Source organism: Vulpes lagopus, chromosome 8 (assembly GCF_018345385.1).
Source record: "Vulpes lagopus strain Blue_001 chromosome 8, ASM1834538v1, whole genome shotgun sequence".
Lineage (NCBI taxonomy): Eukaryota > Metazoa > Chordata > Mammalia > Carnivora > Canidae > Vulpes > Vulpes lagopus.
Genome location: NC_054831.1, coordinates 96,962,905 through 96,979,640, shown reverse-complemented (window position 1 = coordinate 96,979,640; position 16,736 = coordinate 96,962,905). Strand labels below are relative to the sequence as shown.

General features: G+C 34.2%; 1 protein-coding gene across 4 annotated transcripts in view; it reads left to right on the top strand.

The window, feature by feature from the left end:
• Nucleotides 1-16,736, top strand: part of ERCC8 (ERCC excision repair 8, CSA ubiquitin ligase complex subunit) — a 56,586-nt gene that overhangs the window by 12,640 nt on the left and 27,210 nt on the right. For all 4 annotated transcript variants that reach the window (XM_041766054.1, XM_041766052.1, XM_041766053.1 and 1 more), the window contains exons 3-4: nt 2,763-2,864; nt 7,034-7,157. In XM_041766054.1, coding sequence (XP_041621988.1) covers nt 2,763-2,864; nt 7,034-7,157 — 226 coding nt within the window. The remainder of the gene's footprint in view (nt 1-2,762; nt 2,865-7,033; nt 7,158-16,736) is intronic.

Sequence of the window (16,736 nt, the reverse complement as noted above, 5' to 3'; positions counted from 1 at the left end):
AATGTCTACCTTTGAATATAATTTTTTGTTTTTGCATTGAGAATACATGTAGTGCCATGTAAAAAAAAAATATTTCACAAAATTCAAATAGGAAGCAAAAATATTTTCAGAATTGATTTTGGTGTTCAGGTAACTCACAGGTGTGTCCAAACAAGCTGCAAGATTCTGTCAATGAAAATAAGAATTGTAGTTGTTAAAATTTCTAAATATTTTCATATGTACACTTAGTTAACTACAAAAGTTAAAAATGAATGAACACTTTAGCATGGCATTACTTGCTATCTTTCTTTACTACCCATCATCAATCAGATTCAGCAAAGAACTTTGGAGAACTACTTTTAAATTAACCTTATTGTTATACAAACTGGTATTGAATTTTTCTTAAAACAAGTCTATAAATCAGTGCTACTTGGACATGCTGCTGGTTCATGAACCCTTTGTAACTGGTTAACAACAAGATTAGGAGCTTGTGCCAGAATGTAAGTCTAGTCCATCACTAAGCACACAATTTAGATGAACTGAGATGTTTTTTATAGACAAGACTTTCTCAGTAAAGAATTGTTTTCATTTCTGGCAGAAGCTCTTTATCTTGCATTTTGAATAACAAAAAAACTAAAGAGGGTGATTATAAAAAATGAATGTATAACACTTATAACAAGTGTAAGTGATCACATACCACACAAACCACAAAATATGGTTGAGTGGGAACAAATCACGATAATTACAAGATATATGTGGTATCAGCATCTGTATCAGAAGAGGCAGTGGAAACCAATGGAGCATCTAGTAGACCTTATAACTCTGAAATAATCGTTACTTGAAACTTTAGCAAGCTAACCTGACAACAGTGGATGTCTCTTGGGAGAGGATGACATGCTCCCAATTATTGAGGTATTTACAGTAAGATTGAAAGGGTCTGGAGCAGTCTAGATCCTATAATCTCTCCAGCTAATCAACTTAAGATCTCCGAGAAGGCAAAGCCCTATAATGAGGAGAAACTACTTGGAATAGAATCCAAATTGAGCAGTATAGGAACAATAGAAATAAAGGGAAAAAATGGCCCAGAAAAAAATTGGGGAGCTAAACAGAACCAAGAAAAATCTCTGAAAGTGAGCTTCCATGTATTAAACATCTTATGAAAAAAGAAGATATTCCAGAGATACAAAATTTAAATATTCTAAACCAAGACTCCTTTTTAAAGTTTAAGAAAATTAATTTTATAGAAATATGAGCAAAACAATAGAATTAAAATCTGAGTCCATTCAAAATTAGTATAAGAACAAAGAGACCAAGTAATGCCCCTTTAGACAGTGTAGCTGTGCCAAAAAGACATACCCACAAAATAGTTGAGAACTCTATATCCAATATTTCAAAACCTAGCTAAAGGTCATTTTAAAAAGATATAAGATCTAGAAGAATAACGGAAGTTGAAATTAAGAAAACTCAGAAATGAGATGAACAAACTCAAGAAAAGATTAGAAATAAAAGGCAGATGTAAGGAATAAAGCAAATGAATATAAGAGGTAATACCTTAGAAATAAAAGGTAGAAAGGAGAAAATTTAAATAAAAGAAATGGAGAAAGGTAAGGAATTCAAGATACAGATACATACGTCAAAGATATGCAAAGAAGATTCAGCATACATTTAATAGGAATTCCCAAAGAAGAAACCCAAAGGAGGAGAACAGAGTCAATATTAAAGCTATAATTCAAGAAAAGTTGCCTAATATAAGTGAGATCTGAAACTATATATAAGGGAAAGAAAATCCTATTTTAACTAAACTTATTTGGGGGTTTATTCCCAAAGAAAGGATGTTTCTTATTTCAGATGTTCAAGGAATTAAAATATGAGTCAAGGATTATATATATATATCCAGACTGATTTTCAAGTACAAAAGAACAGGCAAATTGTCAATAACACATAAGAATTCAGGGACTGTTTCTCTTATTAGCCCTTCCTTAGGAATTTACCAAAGAATAAAAGAGAACCCGAATGAGTTGAGAGACAGCAACATGAGGTTTGACTATGAGCAGTAAGACTAACCAATAGCAATACTTCATCTAGATATAAATTCATAGATCTGTTTTTCTTTCCTGCCAGATTGTAGACTTTGGAAAGACAGGAACTATGCCAGTCTTGTTCACAGAGTTTTATTAGCAGAGTATGTAGCACATTTCTGGTGCTCAAAGTTAAAGTGAGTAAATGTGGTTTTAATAATGGAAGGAATCTAACGTTTATTGATCCCTTTTTTTGTATGAGGCAGTATAAAACTCACTTGCATATAACTTTTATCTTTACATCATCTGCATGATTTAGGAAAATGTACCCTTTTTCACAAATGTTTAAAGGCTTAGGCAGGTGAAGTAACTTGCCTAGAGTCAGATAGCAGGCTAACATCAGTAGCAGCTGGTCTGTCTGATTCCATTTTCATTTAGCACAATTTTTATTAGGACATTAAGAATGATTTCATAATATTTTACTTTCTTAATGAAGATAGATATTTTGCCATCTTGTTTCTACTGTCCTTTTTTGGAATTATAAAGGTAAACTTTAAATGGTCACAGATTAAATCTTTTTATATTATTTTGCAAATACTAGATTGAGAAATTTTAGTTTATTAAAAATCTGTATTATTGAAGATTTACTCTGTATTTGTGGGCATAATACATTTGGGTATTTGTAGATGAGTAATTTTCAGAAATATGTAATAAGTAAATGAAGTACATAAAACGATAAATTAATGTGAACTTTTTTATTATTAGCATGTTATCAGGTGGTTCAGATGGTGTGATTGTACTTTATGATCTTGAGAACTCCAGCAGACAACCTTATTACACATGTAAAGCAGTGTGTTCCATTGGCAGGTGTGTATTAAAAATGTAATTCATGAATTTATAAACATTTTAGTACTTTTTGTGTCAAATGCAAAATATGAAAATAGCAGTCATATGATGATCTCAAGTAAATTGTTCAGATGTCACATTTCACGTGGATATCCCTTGACATTTTCTTGAAAATAAAAACCTTTGGTTATGTCCTTTTTGTTGTACACCTACATAGCACACCACAGTAACTAATTATAGTTTTTAGTACCACTTAGTGTAAGATTTATTTATAAGCCTTTCAGCTAATTATAAGCACAAATTATATTTTCAACCGATATTAATATAAAAGAAAGATTAATGGCTAGAAGCAGTAAATGTACTGACAATCCCTCACCAAACACACACGTAACATACCGACACACAACCATCTTATCTCTCTACTTACTCAAACTGCCTAACAACATACCTCTGTCTTAAGTCTCCAATTTTTTTTTGCATTTTTTAAGTTTAAATTCAGTTAATTAACATATAGTATATTAATTAGTTTCAGAGGTAGAAGTCAGTGATTCATCAGTCTTCTATAATACCAGTGCTCATTGTATCCTGTGCCCTCTTTGATGTTCACTTACCCCATCCCATCACATACCCCATCTCCAGCAACCCTCAGTTTGTTTCCTATGACTAAGAGTCTCTTCTGATTTTTCTCCCTCTCTGATTTTATCTTATTTTTTTCTTCCTTTTTCCAATTATCCTCTGTTTTGTCTCTTAAATTCTGTATATGAATGAGATCATATGATAATTGTCTTTCTCTGATTGACTTATTTTGCATAGCATAATATCCTCTAGTTCCATCCATATTATTACAAATGGCAAGATTTAATTTTTTTTTTTTTTTTGGTGACTGAGTAATATTCCATTGTATATATGCACCACATCTTCTTTTTTTTTTTTTTTTTGCACCACATCTTCTTTATCCATTCATCTGTTGATGGACATCTGAGCTCTTTCCATAGTTTGGCTTCTGTGGACACAGGTGCAGGTGCCTGTTCGGATCACTACATTTGTATCTTTGGGGCAAATCCCTAGTAGTACAATTGCTGGAATGTAGGGTAGCTCTATTTTCAACTCTTTGAGCAACCTCCATACTGTTTTCCAGAGTGGCTGCACCAGCTCGCATTTCTACCAACAGTGTGAGAGTTCCCCTTTCTTATATCCTTGCCAACATCTATCTCCTGACTATTCTCTACTGGCTTTCTAGTCTTGTGAGAATTATTTTTAAGAGTCTAGAAAGATGTTCTTTGATTGTTGTAGTTTGTCCGTAATGTCTACTTAATTCTTGTCACCTGTATCCAATCCAATACTGAGTGCAGCTTTGAATTAACAGTGGAAAAGGGTTATGGGAAAATGCTTTCAAGAGGAAAAACTTCATACTATTAATGTCAACAACCACTCTGTATTAAAGCTGTTCCCAAAGCACTAGAATAGGTACATAAGTCCATGGAATATTTAGGAGGAGATTTGTGATTGTTTCTTGGCTCTGGTGAGTCTTAAATGAAATATTATCTTTTAAAAAGCATGTTAAAAACTGTAAGTCCACTGTAAAGCAATATAATTATGGGGACATTTGGTACAAAATAAGATAACACTTCAAATAGTCTGAAACTTGGTTTCTAAGAGCCTTGCACCATTTTGTATTCTCACTCCACTTGTACCAAAAAAAAAAACCCCTAAATTCTAAAGTGTAAGGTAGTCTATTCGTTTTCTTTTATCTTAGCTAACATTTTAAGTTGTTTAATTCGTTATATATCAAAATAGTATTTTCATATATAGCACATGCTATCTAACATTATTCCTGAGGAACTGTGATCTGCTTCTGTGGTATGTTAAGTCAAGTAAATGCTTAGTATGTCAGTCCTTTGTTTTACCATGATGTTCTTCTTGGATTCTCTCTCTGTCTTTAAAAGCACAACTTTAGATGTAAATGGTCATACACTGAGCATGTTTGCAAAATTAGTTAAGGTGCATTTTTATATCTGAAGACTTTATAATATAACTTGACAAAATAACTTCACTAAAAATTTTTATTAAGTTAATATGGCTTAGACTTTGCCGATATTTATTTTTGCCTTACTTAATGTGTGTGTTCTTAGGCACCAAAAAGATTGCCTTTCTATACCAAAATTCTCCTTAAAATGTGAATGAGAATAACAGGTCAAACATAAAAGATAATAGTACAATATTTTGTCCTATTCTGAACTTTAAATTTAAAGTGTAAATCAGCGTTTATTTTTAATTATGACATTAAAATTTGTTTTATTATAACTGGAAAATCTTGGTATACATGAAGATTCTTAGAAGCAAATAGAAATCAGTTTTCCTTGTTTTAAGCAGAAATTTATTGGAAAGATATTTAGTATCTCATATAACTGGCAGGAAGGTAAGAGAAAGGTGTAGAAATGAGCAGAAAGTTAAAAGAAACTAAGACAAAGACACACCACTGGAACAGTTTTGTTTGGATTCTGCAAACATGTCACCAACACAGACTTTCAACTCCATGACTATGAATAATGTTAAATATCCCTGGGTTTTGCATTACTAGCTGGAATTTTAAGAGTTCCAGACAGGTTTGAGGAAGCGTAGGACATAGGTCCATGCCCTTACTGCCAAGGGAGAGGGAAGGAGAATGTCTGGAGTCCCTAGCTTTCTGTAACAAGAGGCAGTTAAATAAAGGAGTTGTCCCCCAAATGGGAGGAGTTTGGATCCAACTTAAAAAAAAAGTTCATAGTATCCAAACCACAACCAAAAAGGATGTATTCACGATACAACCAAAATATAATCATTCCTTTCCCAAAAGTCTACTTTGTTACCACGTCCAGCTCTGGGTCAAGATAATGTCCATGTTTCTACTTATTTTACAAAGATCTTCAATCAAATTATGCAACCTGTGGACTTAAATTTGTAGTTAACCTGTATAAAATAAGGGAGGGAAAAGAGATGAAAAAAAAGGGAAATCAGTTAAAATATGTAAATTATACATGACATAGAAAGGAATTAGGGGTAGACACTATAGTCCTTTTTGCAGCCAGAACTAACACTTTAAGGCTTTCCTTCATGTTCTCATTCATTCAGGTGCTTAATGTCCTTCACCCTGTATTGTGATCCACACCTTCACTTTAAGGAATTAGAACTCATGCTGGTCCTATCTAGGTAGGATTCTAGTAGTATTCTGTTAAATTTTGTAATGGGAAATTTTCATCATAGACAAAAGAGAATAGTATAATGAACTATGTACCCATCACCTAGCTTCAGCAACTATTAATCATAACCAGTCTTGTTTAATATCTAACCCTGCTTCTCCCCCTGAAGATTATTTTGAAGCAAATCCCCGAAATATTTCATTCATTATGGTTTATATGACTAAAAAATAAAGATTTTATAAATTTAACCATGGTACTATTATCTCACACAGTACTTCCTAATATTAAATATCCACTCGGTTTTCAAATTTCCATCATCTTCTCATAAACGTTACTTAATAGCCAGTTTGTGTGATTTAAGATTTAGTAAAGTGACACATATACTATATTTATCACTGGTTCAGAGTATATACTGCTTCCTTTAGGACAGCATATCTCCCTTACAAGGTAGTGTATTATAGCTGATAACATAACTGACTCTTCAACAGATCATGCTTCTATAGTGGTGGGGTTACATAAGTGTGGTTCCTTGGACATCTACCGATTGCATTCTTTTGTCATTGAGTAAGTTCCTTGATCAGAAGCAATATTGCGTGGGATACCCTGCAACTATGTGAGGCATTCAGTAATTTTCAGAATGATTATACTGATAAGATGGTATTTGGGGAAAACAAATCCAAAACCAGAAAAGATATCTCTTACAGTAAGGAAAAATCATTGCCTCCCTCTATTAAGAGGTCCACTGTAGCTGGCTAATTCCTCCAGGTTCAAATGTAGAAATAGGAAGTCTCCCATTCTATGAGCCTTGGTAGGAAGCAGGCCTCCATATTAGCTACAGAAACCTGAAACTAAAGGTGCCTGGACTTTCTCCTCTGACCAGCTGGGATACAGTCCTGTGATCTAGGTTTAACCATTCATATTCTGCTGCTTGAGAGTGCTACTTATTAATATGGTATCCATTTTGAAACTCACATAAGTCAAGTATTTCTAAATACGATTGCTGTTTTGTAGAAACCATCCTGATGTTCACAAATATAGTGTGGAGACTGTACAGTGGTATCCTCATGACACTGGCATGTTCACATCAAGCTCATTTGATAAAACTCTGAAAGTGTGGGATACAAATACATTACAAGTAAGTATATTAAAACCTTTCCAAATAGCACTATAGGATGAAGAAGAAGTACCCTAAGGCATTTTAGTGTGATCATTTGCTAAGATGTTATATATGTGGTGGTTGAGGAGAGCTAGACTGCTGGAGTCCCTGTCTTGGCTCTGCTGCTCACTAGCTCTGTGACATTACAGAAGTGCCTGCACTTCTGTATGTTTCAGTTTCCTCACTTGTAAATGGGGGTAGTGATTTTACCCTGTAGAATGACTAAATATGTTGATACACGTAAAGTACCTAGAATAGTGGTTAGCATATGGTAAGTGTTCAAAAAACATTAGTTATTATTATCTTTATCATTTGAAACTTATTGTCTAGTGATTTAAGGAAAAAATTACATTTGTCTTCTATTGACTTAAAATCTTAAAGGAAAAGAAAGCTACTAATATTATTGCTTAGTATAGGTAGAAACTAAATAACAAAGATAGATAATAAAAGATAGTTTTTATGATATTTGGTTAAATTTATAATTCTAGTGCTAATCCTTTCTCTGAGCTTAGTCCCATATTTCCTTACCTGTCTACTGAACCTCTCTTACTTTTAATGTAGGGTAATCTCCTCAAATATAACATGTTCCAAACGGAACATGACCACTCCTCACATCCATTTAGTCCTCAAATCTTAGCAATTCTTTTTTTAAACTCTCCCATATTTTCTCTTCTATTTCTCTCTCCAACAGTGTACATCTAGACTATTACTAAAAACTTTTAAGTGCTATTCCTGCATTACTTTGCTTCCTATATTTTCCATAGTAAGTTCTACTCCAGAATAAAATTTATATAAAGTGGTTTCATTTTGTCTCTACCCAAAACCTCTAGGGACTTCCATTGTCTAAATTCAGCCTGGTGTTCTAATTCTCCCAACCTCAAGCCTTACTCCCTCAACCTTAGCTTATAACTCTTTTCCACCTAAATTATTTGCTGTCTCTAAATTGACCTCCTTTTGTCTTCTGATCACATCTTGATTGTATTATATTTCTTGTCTCAAGTTGCTTTCCCTGCATAATTTTTTCTTCTCTTAATTGTCTAAGTTTTGTACCCTTTAACCAACATCTCCACATTTTGCATTCCCCCTCACCCCACATTTTGTGTTCCCACTCACCCCACCAGCCCCTGGTAACCACTTTATTCTGTTTGTTCTGTTTCTATGAGTTTGACTTTTGTAGATTTCACATATAAAGTGATATCATACAATAGTTGTCATCTCTGACTTGTTTCACTTAGTGTAATGCCCTCGGGGTCTATCCATGTTGTCATAAGTGACAAGATATCCTCCTGTCTTGTGGCTGAATACTATTTCATTGTGCAAAAATACCTCATCTTTGTCTCTTCATATAGTTATGGATACTTAGATTGTTTCTGCAACTTGGCTATAATAAAAATAAAATAAATAATGATGCAATGAGGGGATCCCTGGGTGGCGCAGCGGTTTGGCGCCTGCCTTTGGCCCAGGGCGCGATCCTGGAGACCCTGGATCGAATCCCACGTCGGGCTCCCGGTGCATGGAGCCTGCTTCTCCCTCTGCCTATGTCTCTGCCTCTCTCTCTCTCTCTCTCTCTGTGACTATCATAAATAAATAAAAATTTAAAAAAAAAAATAATGATGCAATGAACAAGGGGGTGAAGATATCTCTCCAAGATAGTGACTTCGTTTCCCTTGGTTATATATCCAGAAGTGGGGTTGCTGGATCATAAGGTAGTTAGTTCTGTTTTTAATTTTTTGGGAAACCTCTATACCAGTTTCCACAGTGGCTATACCAATTCACATTCCCACCAACAGTGCACAAGAGTTCTCTTTTCTCCACATCCTCACCAATACCTGTTATCTCTTGTCTTTTTTTAAATTAGCTATTCTAATAGGTGCGAGGTAATAGCTCACTGTGGTTCTGTTTGCATTTTCCTGATGATTAGTGATACTGAACACTTTTTCATGGACCTGTTGGCCATTTGTATGTCTTCTTTGGAAAAATGCCTATTCACTTCTTCTGCCCGCTTTTGAATTAGATTGTTTGTGGTCTTTGGCTGTTGAGTTGTATGTGTTCTTTATGTATTTTTAGGTATTAACTTCCTATCAGGTAAATGATTTGCAAATTTTTTCTTCCATTTAGTAAGTTGTCTTTTTGTCTTGATGGTTTCCTTTGCTGTGCAGAAGATTTTGAGTTTGATGTGTAGTTCTACTTTTTTTTTTTTTTTTTTTTTAAGATTTTATCTATTTATTCATGAGAGACACAGAAAGAGAGGCAGAGAAGCAGGCTCCATGCAGGGAGCCCGACACGGGACTCAATCCCAGGTCTCCAGGTGCAGGCCCTGGGCTGAAGGTGGCGCTAAACCACTTAGCCACCGGGCTGCCCTAGTTCTACTTGTTTATTTTTGCTTTTGTTCCCTTTGTTTTTGGAGTCAAATCCAAAAAATCATCACCCGAAGATTGGTAATAGGGAGCTTACTGTTTTCTTTTAGGAGTCTTATGGTTTCAGGTCTTCCATTCAAATCTTTAATCCAGCTTTTTTTTTTTTTTTAAGATTTTATTTATTTATTCATGACACAGAGAGAGAGAGAGAGAGAGAGAGAGGCAGAGACACAGGGAAAGGGAGAGAAGCAGGCTCCATGCAGGGAGCCTGACGCGGGGACTTGATCCCAGGTCTCCAGGATCACACCCCGGGCCAAAGGCAGCGCCAAACCGCTGGGCCACCGGGGCTTCCCTAATCCAGCTTTTAATGACTTATTTGGAGCCCACTGTGGGCCTTGAACTCACAACCATGAGATCAAGAGTTGGACACTTCACCAAATGAGCTACCCAAGCACTCCTCAAGTCTTTAATCTATTTTGTAATTTTTGCATATGGTGTAAGAAAATGGTCCAATTTGCTTGTTGCTCTCTAGTTTTCCCAGTATCCTTTCATGAAGAGACTATCCTTTCCACGTTTTATATTCTTGGCTCCTCTGTCACAAATTTATTCACCATATATGCATGGGTTTGTTTCTGGGCTCTCCATTCTGTTCTTTTGATTAGTGTGTCTGTTTTTATGCCAATGCCATATTGTTTTGATTACTATAGCTTTGTGAGATAGTTTGAAATCAGGAAGTATGATACCTATAGCTTTTTCTTCTTTCTCAAGATTGCTTTAGCTATTTGGAATTTTGTGGTTCCATACAAATTTTAAGATTTTTCTTCTATTTTTGTAAAAATGCCATTGGAATTTTTATAGTACTTGCACTGAATCTGCAGATGACTTTGGATGGAATGTAAATTTTAACAGTGTTTGCTTTCTACCCCTGAACATGGAATATCCTTTCGTTTATTTGTATCTTCAGTTTCTTTCATGAACATCTGATAGTTTACAGTTTACATATCTTTTTCCTACTTTGTTCATTTTATTTCTTGGTATTCTATTCTTTTTGATGCAGCTGTAAATAGAATTATTTTCATAATCTCTCTGATAGTTCACTATTAGTATATAGAAACACAACATATTTTTATAGCCTTCAACTTTATTGAATTTGTTTATTCAGAGAGTTTTTTGGTGGAGTCTTTGGGGTTTTCTGCATATAATATCATGTCATCTGCAAATAGAGACAGTTTAAATTCTTCCTTTCCAATTTTTGTGCTTTTTCCCTTTTTTTTTTTCTTTTTCTTTTTTTTAAAGATTTACTTATTTTAGAGAGTGAGAGAGCATGAATGGAAGGGCCAGAGGAAGGGAAGAGAGAATCTTCAAGCAGACTGCACACTATCACAGAGCCCAGTGCAGGGCTCAACCCCACCACCCTGAAATCATGACCTGAGCCAAAACCTAGAGTTGCACATTTAACCAACTATGCCACCCAGGCACCCCCAGCTAGGACTTAGAATACTGTGTTGAATAAGCCTGGTAAGATTAGTCAACCTTCTCTTGTTCCTGATCTTAGAGGAAAAACTTTCAGCTTTTCATTGTTGAACATGAGATTAGCTTGTAGGCTTATTATTTATCTGTGTGTGTGTGTGTGTGTGTGTGTGTGTGTGTGTGTGTGTATTCTTTATTATGTTGAGATACTTTGCCTCTATATTTGGTTTGTTGAAAAAAAATGCATCATACTTTATGGTAAAACTCAATCTTCTTTCCTGATTGTTTAAAAACTCTTAACATACTAGGAATAGAGGGAAATTCCTTAATTTGGTAAGGAGTATTTTTTTTTTTAAACTTACCTGAAGCAAACATTTTAGTTGTTGGTGAATTGTTGAAAGCTTTCCCTTTGAGTTAACTGTTATTCCCTCTGTTCAATATTACAGTGGAAGTCCTAGCTAGTACAATAAGGCAAAAAAAAAAAAAGAAATGAAAGGAATTTAAATTATTATTCACAGATGATATTGTGAGTAGAAAATCCAAAAGAATCTCTAGCCAATTATTAAAATGAATATGAGTAAACTTAGAGTTCCTGGATATAAGATCATTTTTGTTTCTGATTTTTAAGTACTATGAATTTTGAAAGTAGTATCATTGACAATTGCATCAAAAATCATCGTATTCCTAGTAAGAAATTGTAAAGTGTACAAGACCACTCAACAAGACACAAAAAATTATAGAATATTAATGACACAAATTAAGATTTAAATAAATGGTGGGATATACCATATTCAAGAATTAGAAGGCTCAGTTTTGTCAAGTTACTAGTTTTACCTAGAGTAATCTGTAGAATCAATATATTTCTAATCAAAAGTTGGCTAATCAAAAGTCTTACTAAAAAATAGATATATCAATATATATCTATTATATATATTATTATATATATAATATATATATTATATATATTATCAGTATATATCTATTAATATATAATCAAAAGTCTAATCAAAAGACTTACTATACATTAATTACACTAATTAAGGAGGTGTGAGATCAGTACAAGTTAAAAAAACAAAAAAACAGTGGAACAGGATAATCAAGAAACACACCCATACATATACCATCATTTGAGTTATGACATAAATAACAATGCAGTGCTTTGGGGAAATGATAGCTTTTTCTATATTGTGCTAGATCAGCTAGGTTTCCCTATTAAAAAAAATTACCCCACAATAGACAGAAAAGATATCTACCAATTTCAGTTAGATTACAGATATAAAAATATAAATGAAAGTAATAAAGCGTATCAGAAAAAAACAGGAAAATACTTTCATGGCTCGAGATAGGTAAAAGCACAAAAGTTTAAACCAAAAAGAAAAAGATTGAACTACATTAAGGTTAGGAAGCTCTATTCATCAAAAAACATTTAAGAGTAAAAAAGTAAGCCATGAAGTGGGAAATGATATATGTGACACATGCATACATTTGAAAAAAGAAATACACAAATTATATAAAAAATTAAAAGATTGAAATGAAAGCCCTATAGAGAACTAGGCAAAACTTTTTTTTTAAAGATTTTATTTATTTATTTATTTATTTATTTATTTATTTATTTATTTATGAGAGAAAGAGACAGAGAGCAAGAGGTGCAGAGGGAGAAGGACAACCAGACTCCAAGCTGAGCCCTGAGCCCAAAGCAGGGTTCAATCCCAAGACCCTGAGATCATGACCTAAGCCGAAATCAAGAACAGATGCTCAACTGACTAGGCCACTGAGGCACCCTGCAGCAAAACATTTGCTTAGACACTTAACAAAAGAGGATATCTAAATAGCCAATAAATAAATGCATTCAGTGTTATTAATTGAGAGCCTGGGTATTAAGTCCACAATGAGGGTACCTCTCTATATCCTCCAGAATGGCTAAAATTAAAGGGTCTGATAAGTGTATCTGTTGCTGATAAAATTACAGTTGATACACATATTAGATATTAACTGAGGCCAAATATGTGGATTCTTATTACCCAGAAGATACACTTTAGAGTATGTAAATGCATACATATATGTACCAAGGGATGTTTACAAGAATGTTCATAACAGCACTATTTATGATAACCAAAAACTAGAAATATCCCAAATGTCCATTAACAGTCAAAGAAATCTGGCAAATTTTACATTGTAATACTATCCAGCAATGACAAAGGAACACTTCTATGTCAATAAAATGTATGAATTTTACATAATATAGAAAATAACCAGACACAAGTACTTAATATCTAATTCCTCTTCAAAAATAGACAAAACTAGGGACATCTGGGTGGCTTAGTTGGTTAAGCCTCTACCTTCAGCTCAGGTCATAATCCCAGGGTCCTGGGATCAAGCCACACATTCATCTCCCTACTCGGTGGGGAATCTGCTTCTCCCTCTCCCTCTGCCATTCCCCCTGCTTTTGCCTTTGGCTCTCTCTCTTTATCAAATAAGTAAATAAAATCTTTTAAATATATGTATACATAGAAGTAACCTAGAATGATAGAGGTATTTATGGTGGTTATCTTTCTTAGTGACGGTTGAAAGGGGACCTAGGAAGCTTTCTGGGAGTTAGTAATGTGATGTTTATAATGTTCTATATTATAATGAAGGTGGTTGTTACTTTGTGAAAATTCTTTGAACTGTACACTTTTCTATGTTTGTTACTTATACTTAAAAGTCTAGTTTAAAAATTAATAAGCCGTACATTTGCATTTTCTTTCATTAACATTGATCTCCTTTTAAGACTATAAGAAAAGACATCTTGATTTTAAATTTTCTTTAGAACATAAATGTTTGGAGCAACTGGGTAGCTTAGTCATGAGGCATCTGCCTTCAGCTTAGGTCATGATCCCAGGGTCCTGGGATTGAACCGTGCATTGGGCTCCCTGCTTATTGGGGAGCTCCTCCCACTCCCTTGCTCCCTCTGCTCTCTAGTTCTCTCTCTTTGTCAAATAAATAAATAAAATCTTTAAGAAAAAAAAAAAGAACATAAATGTTTTTGTCAACCCAAAATAGTATTTTGCGAGGGCATCTGGCTGGCTCAGTTGGTAAAGCATGCTGCTTTCAATCTTGGAGTTGTGAGTTTGAGCCCCAGGTTGGGTGGAGAGATTACTTTTAAAAAAAAAAGTATTTAATGAATTCATAATTCTACCTGAAATAGAGCATTTTATTGATAAGAACTTTGAAAGTATTCAATACGAAATGATTGCTCGTGCATCTGTTAGGTACAAAGAAAAATAAGGAAAGCATGATATTGTCCTTTTCCACATCCTCTATCCCTGTCACTAATTTTTCCTATTAGTGTACATATTATATATCTCTCATACTTTTACTTCATCTAAGTTTTCATAAGTATGTTTTTATAGCTTGAGCATATGATATGACTTTGGCTTAAAGGAATATCTTCTCTAGAGACTTCTCTGTTACACTTTAGGGTAAAGAACAACCTTTTCTCCTTCTGAGTGTTCTTAGAATTTTGCATAATGAAACATAAATCAGAAAATACAGATATTGGTATCCAGGCCACATTCTTTAGAAACAAATAAGATTCTTGAATATATTCAACAGTATGTACTCAATTTTTGTTACATGTTAAAACTTGGGATTCAATGGCAAGCAAAATAAACATCGTCCCTACCTTATGGCAAGGAGTTTCAGTTTAGCAAGAAAAACAAATGATTAAACAAGAAATAACAGTAAAGTCTAAAAGGGACTATAATAGTCAAAGTGTACAGTGTCTTTTTTTTATTTTTTTATTTTATTTTATTTTTTTTAAGTGTACAGTGTCTTTAGCATGGTCACCTAACCTATGGAGAATTCAGGAAAGGCTTTCCAGAACAAGTAGTGCTCTGGCTTTTGGCTGAGGTGAAGGGTGAGGAGTAGAAATTGGCCAAATCCATAGGAGGATGAGAGTTCTAGTTAGAGGGAACAACATGAGAAAACTCTTGGTGGTAACGCAACATTTAAAACTGAAAAGCACTCCATATGGCTAGAGTGCCAAAGGACAGTAGCCAGAGATAAAGGCGGAAAGGTAAGCAGTATCTGTATCATGAGAGATCTTGTTAAGTTTATTAAGTAGGTTGAATATTTCCCTAGGAGAAAAAGCAAGCTTTTGAAGAATCTAAGCAGTGGCCCAAAATGAAAACATCAAATTGCCATTTTAGACAAAATAGTCTAGATATGTTGCCAATAGGTTGGAAGGTGGCAAGAAGAGAGTCAAAGCGATTAGAGAGGAGGTTGTAGTAATCCAGGCAGGAATCAGTAGATCCTGGCTTGACTGGAGTAATGGCAATGGGATAAATAGATATGAGAGGATTGCAAGTTGATTAACTGTTGGGAATAGTGAAAAATCAAGAATTTCAGGGAAATGCAAGTCAAAACCAGTGTGAGATAACCATTTGTACTTACTAGGATTGCTGAATGAAAAAGAAAACAAATGTAGAGTAGGATGCAGATAAACTGGAACCCTCATAAATTATTGGTGGGGATGTAAAATGGTACAGCTGTTTTGGAAAACAGTTTCTGAAAAGTTAAACATAGATTTAGTATATGACCCAGCAGTTCCACTCCTGTGTATATACCCTAAGTGAAGTGAAAACATAACTTTATACAAACGTTGTACACAAATGTTCATAGTGGCATTATTCAAAATAACCAAAAGGTGAAAACAAATGAAATGTTCGTTAATTAATGAAAGGGTAGCCATAAAATGGACTGTTACTCAGCCATAAAAAGAAGTGAAGTACTGATACTTGCTACAGTTAGATGAACCTTAAAAACATGTTAAATGAAGTGAAAAAAAGGAAGAAAAAATATATTAAATGAAAGACTGAAAAGATGATAGACTATAATTCCATCTCTATGAAATATCAAGAAGTAGACTAATCTATAGAGACAGAAAGTAGATTAGTGGTTTCCCAGAGAGGGCAGGGGAAAATGGGGAGTACTTGCTGATGGGAATGGGCTTTCTCTTTTCGGGTGATAAAAATGTTCTAAAATTGATTTTAGTGATGATTGCACAACTCTATGAATATACTAGAAACCATTGAAGTACATACTTTGAATAAGTGAATTGTATGGTAGGTCAACTATAGCTCAATAAAGCTATTACTTAAAAAGAACAAGAATTATTCCCACGTTCTCTAATTTGGGCAGTTGAGGAGAATATATTGTTATTTGCTAAGATAGGGAAAGGTTAGGGGGGTATTGAGTCCAGTTTTAGATTTGTTACATTTGAAGGATTCATAGGAAATCTAAATGAAGATAATACAGGAATTGAGCTATACATATCTGGTATTGAGGAATGTTGTCTACACAGAAAATACAGGCTTGTGTCATTACCATGTAAGTGGCAGTTGAAGAGAAGAGTGCATAGAACAGAACCATGAGGTGGACCAAGATTAATAGGACAGGAAAAGGAACAACAAAGCCTGCAAAAGACAACAATGAGAAATAGAATAAGAGCAAAATCAAGACTATGCAATGTAAAGGAAGCCAGTGAAAGAGATTGTTTAAGGAAGATGGAGTGATCAGTTGTGTTGAATGTTCTGAAAAGTTAGGTAGATGACGACTATACTTGGTGACAGCCAGTGTCAGTGATACTGGAAGAGTAGTGTGAATGGGAGTAGTGGAGATAAAAATATGATTGTGGTGAGTTGAGAAATATGTGGATTTGAAGAGGAAGAAAGATTAATTAGGAATATAG